The sequence below is a fragment of the Stegostoma tigrinum genome, chromosome 4 (assembly GCF_030684315.1).
Source record: "Stegostoma tigrinum isolate sSteTig4 chromosome 4, sSteTig4.hap1, whole genome shotgun sequence".
In the NCBI taxonomy this organism is placed as follows: Eukaryota; Metazoa; Chordata; class Chondrichthyes; order Orectolobiformes; family Stegostomatidae; genus Stegostoma; species Stegostoma tigrinum.
Window position 1 is genome coordinate 37,201,236 of NC_081357.1, and position 6,000 is coordinate 37,207,235.

General features: G+C 42.7%; 1 protein-coding gene across 4 annotated transcripts in view; it reads left to right on the forward strand.

Moving 5' to 3' along the window:
• The window catches only part of bckdhb (branched chain keto acid dehydrogenase E1 subunit beta), a 276,265-nt gene extending 273,964 nt beyond the window's left edge, over window positions 1-2,301 (forward strand). For all 4 annotated transcript variants that reach the window (XM_059645275.1, XM_059645273.1, XM_059645274.1 and 1 more), the window contains one exon: window positions 1,532-2,301. In XM_059645275.1, coding sequence (XP_059501258.1) covers window positions 1,532-1,618 — 87 coding nt within the window. In that variant the 3' untranslated portion in view covers window positions 1,619-2,301. The remainder of the gene's footprint in view (window positions 1-1,531) is intronic.
• The last annotated feature ends 3,699 nt before the right edge of the window (window positions 2,302-6,000 follow it).

Below are 6,000 nucleotides of genomic sequence, written 5' to 3' on the forward strand. Positions count from 1 at the left end.
TTAAGGACACACCACAGGAAAATACCAGGCCTAATCCAATAATATTTTCTGTGCCATTAAATCATCCGATCCAGACATTACCAACTGTACAAACAAATGATTCAGTTTGCTCGCTGCCTATTAACCTTTTCACTGACATTGTCATAAAGTGCAGCTTGAATGAAATGCTCACAGAGATGGCATGTACCTACAGTGATGACTATTGAGAATTTCTGAATGTTGAGAATTTCTAGGGTCTTCCCTTTGCTCCCAAACAATTACTTGTCAGTTGATTCTCATGTTCCTTCAGCGCACTGTGAGTAAAACCTTCTAATAGATTTAGCCTAGATTTCTAAAATTTTTATTCGAAGCAGAAACAATTATTTTAGACTGTATTTGTAATGTGAACAAACAATGGGCCAGTTACTGTTGGAACTATTACACACATGGGGCTTAGTATTTCACGAAACGCTCAGTCTTCTGCTGATAGGCTTCTGATTTAACAGATTCAACTCGTGTGAACTGCTCCCTCAGACCTAATATGCAAGCTGAGCAATTACTTCTGAACCTGCATTTGAATTCATGACACATTCAAAGATTATTTGACTAGACGTCTGTGGCAGCTATTTTTTTCACTTTCTCTGATGGAGATCTTGAGACTCCAGCTATTCAGTAACTGTGAAAACAGGATGATGGCTCTAAAAGTTCCAGAGACTGAACATTGTTGTTAATAATAAATTAATTCACTGAATGCAACACAGATGCTTGACAACTGTCGGCTGGTTTTGGTCATTATCTGGTTGTCAATCTTTAATTCTTTTTCAATTATTCTATTCTTTCTTTTTAGACCAGTGCTCCAAAGGAGAAATGTCAGAAAACTACCACATTTTTTCCCGATGGACCATGTTTGCTCTCAATTTGATGGGATCATGATGTAAAGTCATGTTCACACAGTGTAAAAACTGTCACAATGAAATTTTTGTTTATTCTTCCAGTGGAATGTGGATGCCACTGGCACTAACTACCTTTGAGACGTTGGTGATGAGCTACTTCCTGAATTGCTACAGGCCATGTGTATAGATTTCATCCACAGGTTGCCTTATGATATTTCAATGTTCAAGTTGATGCAATATTAACAGTGTTATACATGTTGCTCATAAAGTTCACACTACTGAAATTCTACCAGTTGACTGTCGTGTACAACTGCCTGTCTATGTGCATATAAGTGGGCACGTGTGTAAGTGAACGTGACAGTATGGGGTGGTGAGGTACATTTCTGATGTGTGCTTTGGTGGTGATGGAAATAAGTCAGAAACCATAACAACTGATGGCTCTATGCTACTTGCAAATGGAGAACATTGACTTCTGTTTTAAGCTATTGTTATGTTGAAAATCTTCAAACTTTTCAAGAAAAAACACTGATATGTCTTATCTCTTAACTAAGGTACAATGTTACAAAGTAATTATGTCACAGTTGTCATGACCTCTGGTCAGAACCCCAAACAGCAATGGATATTTTAAACTCATAATCCCAAAATGTCTTTTTTTAAAGAGAGCTGATACAGTATGGATGTATCTTAAATGGCTGTCTGGAGAGAGAGAGAGAGAGAGAGAGAGACTCATGGAATGTCACATCTAAAGATACAAAGAGAACTTCAAACAACAGCCCTTCAAAAAAGGAAGAAGCAAGCCAACCAACGACCGTGATGTCTTGTCATGACAAAAATAACAAAGACCACCCCCTGCAGATTATGTCCTAAACTGCAGACTTTTTTTTAAACTGCATTTTTTCCCTTTGAAAAAACTGTTCCCTGGGCAGCCCAATACTGCAGGCCAAAGAACAGCCTTCTCCTGATTGCTAGAAGCCAGCTAGCAAGCAAACCAGTCAAAGGAAACAGGATAACAAAAGATTCACTCCTGCCCTGATTGCGGGAATTTTCTCATGGTCAGAACAAGAGAACCTCAACCAACCTAAACTAAAAATTATGATATTGGCTGTCCACCTACCAATGACATTGCTACTGGTAATCTCCATTACAACAGCTGCAACATTCAACTACCCACTCTTAATAATTCAAAAACTGATCTGGCTATCTGTTTTTTAAAATTATATCTGTTGTGACTTGCCTTTTATTTCTAATTGGTGTGTATGTGGGTCGCATTATTCATTCTTCTCATGTTTAGTAACTAATAAAGTCACTGTTTGTTAACGCAAGAAAGTCTAGATAAAAGGCTCCTTATAAAGTGTAAGTTCATTCGGGTCTGAGCTAAAGGTATCCTCAAGCAGAGGGCCCCATTTTAAAATTAAACTTGTTGCGACCATTGGTTGGGTTTGCTGTTTATTCATTCATGGAATGTGGGAACCATTGCCTGTGTCAGCAGCGATCCAACCCCAGTTGTCCTTGAGAAGGTGGTGGTGAAGTACAGTCCATTTGCTGTAGGAAGACCCACAGTGCTGTTAGAGATGGAGTTCAGAATTTTCATCCAGTGACAGTGAAGAAGCAATGAAATATTTCCAAGTTAGAATGCTGAGAGGCTTGGACCGTAACTTGCAGGTGGAGTGGTGTTCCCCTGTGTCTATTGCCTTATCCTTTTTGATGGAAATGGTTATGGGTTTGGAAGATACTTGCTGAATTTCTGCAGAGCACCTTGTAGATGGTACACACTGCTGTTACTGAGCATCAGTAGTCGAGGGAGTGAATGTTTTTGGGGGTGGTGCCAATCAAGTAGGCTGCTTTGTTGATTATGGTGTCAAGCTTCTTGAGCATTGTTGGAGGTGCACCCATCCAGCCCTGTGGGGAGTGTGGCATCACACTCCTAGATTATGCCTTGTAGGTGGTGAACAGTCTTTGGGGACACAGGAGATGAGTTACTTGCTGCATTCATAGCCCCTGACCTATTTGGTGGCCACCTTACTGATATGGCAAGTCCAGTTGGAGGTCAACGATAATCCTCAGATTGCTGATAATGAGGGATTTGACGATAGCAATGCCATTGAAGGTCAAGGGGCAATACTGAGATTCTTCCTTTTTGATAATGGCCGTTGCCTGGTATTTGGTGCAAATGTCACTTGTCACACCAATCCTGAATATGGTCCAGGTCTTGCTGCATTTAGACATGGATCTTTTCAGTATCCGAGGAATCACACATGATGCTGGACATTGTGCAATCATCAGTGAACATCCCCACTGCTGACCTTATGATGGAGTCAAGGTCATTGTTAAAGCAGCTAAGGATGGTTGGGCCCAGAACACTGCCCTGAGGACCTCCTGCAGCGATATGCTGGAGATAGAGTGACTGGCCTCCATTCTGCACAACCATCTTCCTATGTGCCAGCTATGACTCTAACTAGCTGAGCGTCCCAGGCAGAGCCTAACTGAGCATCAATGACCAGTTATTGGTAAGCACTGTAGATGCCCTCTTCCATCTCTTCCCTGGCGATTGAGAGTACATTGATGAGGCAGTAATTAGTTGTGTTGAATTTGCCTTGTTTTTGTGTATGGGACCTACCAGGGCAATTTTCCACATTTTTTGATGGATATTAGTGCAGTACCTGCACCGGATCAACTTGGCTAGGCACACAGCAAATCCTGGAGCACAGTCTTTAATACAATTGCTAAAATTTGTGGTAAAGAAGGCATGGATGGGGCATTGTGTATAAAAGTTGACAAGTCATGTTGCAGCTGACTAAGACTTTAGTTAGTCCACATTCAGTGCAGTTCTGGTCACCATACTATGGGAAGGATGTGGAGATTTTGGAGAATGTGCAAAAGAGCTTTACCGGAAAGTTGCCTGGATTTAGGTATATCAGCTATAAGGAGAGGTTGGGCAAACTGGAATTGTTTTCACTGCAGTATCAGAGGGTGAGGGGTGAGTTGATAGTAATATGTAAAACTATGAGAGACGTGGATGCATTGGCTTACCAGAGTCTTTTTCCCAGGGTGGAAATGTTAAATACTAGAGGGCACAGATTTAAGGTGAGATGCGGAAAGTTTAAAGGAGATGTGTGAGGCTGATTTTTTTGTACAGAGAGTAGGAGGTGTCTGGAACACGCTGCCATGGGAGGTAGTAGCGGTAGATTCAATGGCAGTGTTTAAGAGGCATTTAGCTAGACAGGTGAAGAGGTGGGTAATAGAGGAATGTGGACCATGTGTAGGAAGATGGGATGAGTTTCGAATGGCATCATATTTGGCACAGACATGGTGGGCTAATGTGTTCCTGTGCTGTACTGTTCTGTGTTTTCATAGAATCACAAAATCCCTACAGTGTGCAAGCAGACCATTCGGTCCATCAGGTCCACATCCCATTCTCCAAAGAATATCCCACACAGACCCACCCTGCCTGCACTATTCCTATAACCATGCATATCCCTTGGCTGATCCAGCCAGCCTGCATAGCCCTGGACACTACAGGAAGTTTATCATGGCCAATCTACTTAACCTGTATTTCTTTGGACTATGGGAGGAAACCGGAGCACCTGAAGGAAACTCACACACACGCAGGGAGAATGTGCAAACTCTGCACAGGCAGCCCCCCGAGGCTAAAATTGAACCTGGGTCATCGGCACTGTGAGACTAACCACTGAGCCACCCCATTCTATTTCTATGTTTTATGAATGTTGTAGGGCATGTAGACTTTGTAGTATCCCGTGTTTTCATCCGTTTCCTGTTATCATGTGGAGAGAATTGAATTGGCTGAAGACAGACATCTGTGCCGCTAGGAACCACTGGAGTGGACCGAGATGGCTCATCTATCTGGCACTTCCAGCTGAAGATTGCTGTGGACCCTTCGGTCTTACATATTCCACTGATGTTCAGGCATTCCTATCATGGAAGATGGGGAAGATTGAAATATTAGCTGGTAAAAAGGATGATGGTTGTGGTTGATAGAAGTCAGTTATCTCAGATCCAGGTCGACTCTGCAGGAGTTCCTCAGGGGAGTATCCCTTTTCTTTCATAAGATTGGAAAAGGGGATGTTCACTGATAATGCACTCCCCCAGTGGATTATAAAGTCATAGAGACATACAGCACACAAACAGACCCTTCGGTCCAGATAGTCTGTGTTAAACATAACTGCAAACTAAAGTAGTCCCACCTGCCTACTCCTGGCCCATATCCCTCCAAACCTTTTCATGTACCTATCCAAATATCTTTTAAACTTTGTAATTGTACCTGCATTCACCATATCCTCAGGAAATTCACTCAACACACAAGCTACCCTCTGTGTAAAATAATTCTCTCCTCTCATGTTAAAAGTGTGGCCATTGGTTTTGAAATCCCCCCTCTATGGAAAACTTAACTAACATTTGTGCCTCGCATTATTTTATAAATTTCTATTGGGTCACCTCTCAATCTCCTATGTTCCAGTGAAAAATTTCCAGCCTATCCAGAGATAGTAAGAACTGCAGATGCTGGGGTCTGAGATAACACAGTGTGGAGCTGAGGAACAATCAGGCCAGGCAGCATCAGAGGAGCAGGAAAATTGACATTTCAGGTCAGGACCCTTCATGAATGGGGAGGTGGAAGGGAGCTCAGAAATAAATAGAGAGGAGGGGTTGGGCTGGGGAAGGTAGGTGAGATGGTGATAGGTGAGCGCAGATAGGCAGTGGTAGGGATTTGTCAGTGAGGTGGGAGCATCTTCTTTCCTATCTATCTTCCCCTCCCACCTCACTGTCCAATCCCCACTACTCCCTACCTGAACTCACTTATCACTATCCCATCTACCTTGCCAGCACCACTCCTCCTCTCTCTATTTATTTCTTAGCTCCCTTCTCCCAGCCTACCCAGCCTTTCTTTATCACTCAAACCTTCCATACCTAGTGACATCCTGGAAAATCTCTTCTGAACCCTCTTCAGCTTGATAATATCCTTCCTATAACTGGGATTAGTGAGGTCTCCAGAATTCCAGAAGAGGCCTCACTAATGTTCCGTACAATCTCAGCATGGTTTCCCAACACCTATACTCGAAAGGACTGAACAACGAAGGCAAGCATACCAAGTGTCTTTTTGAGGATCCTGTCT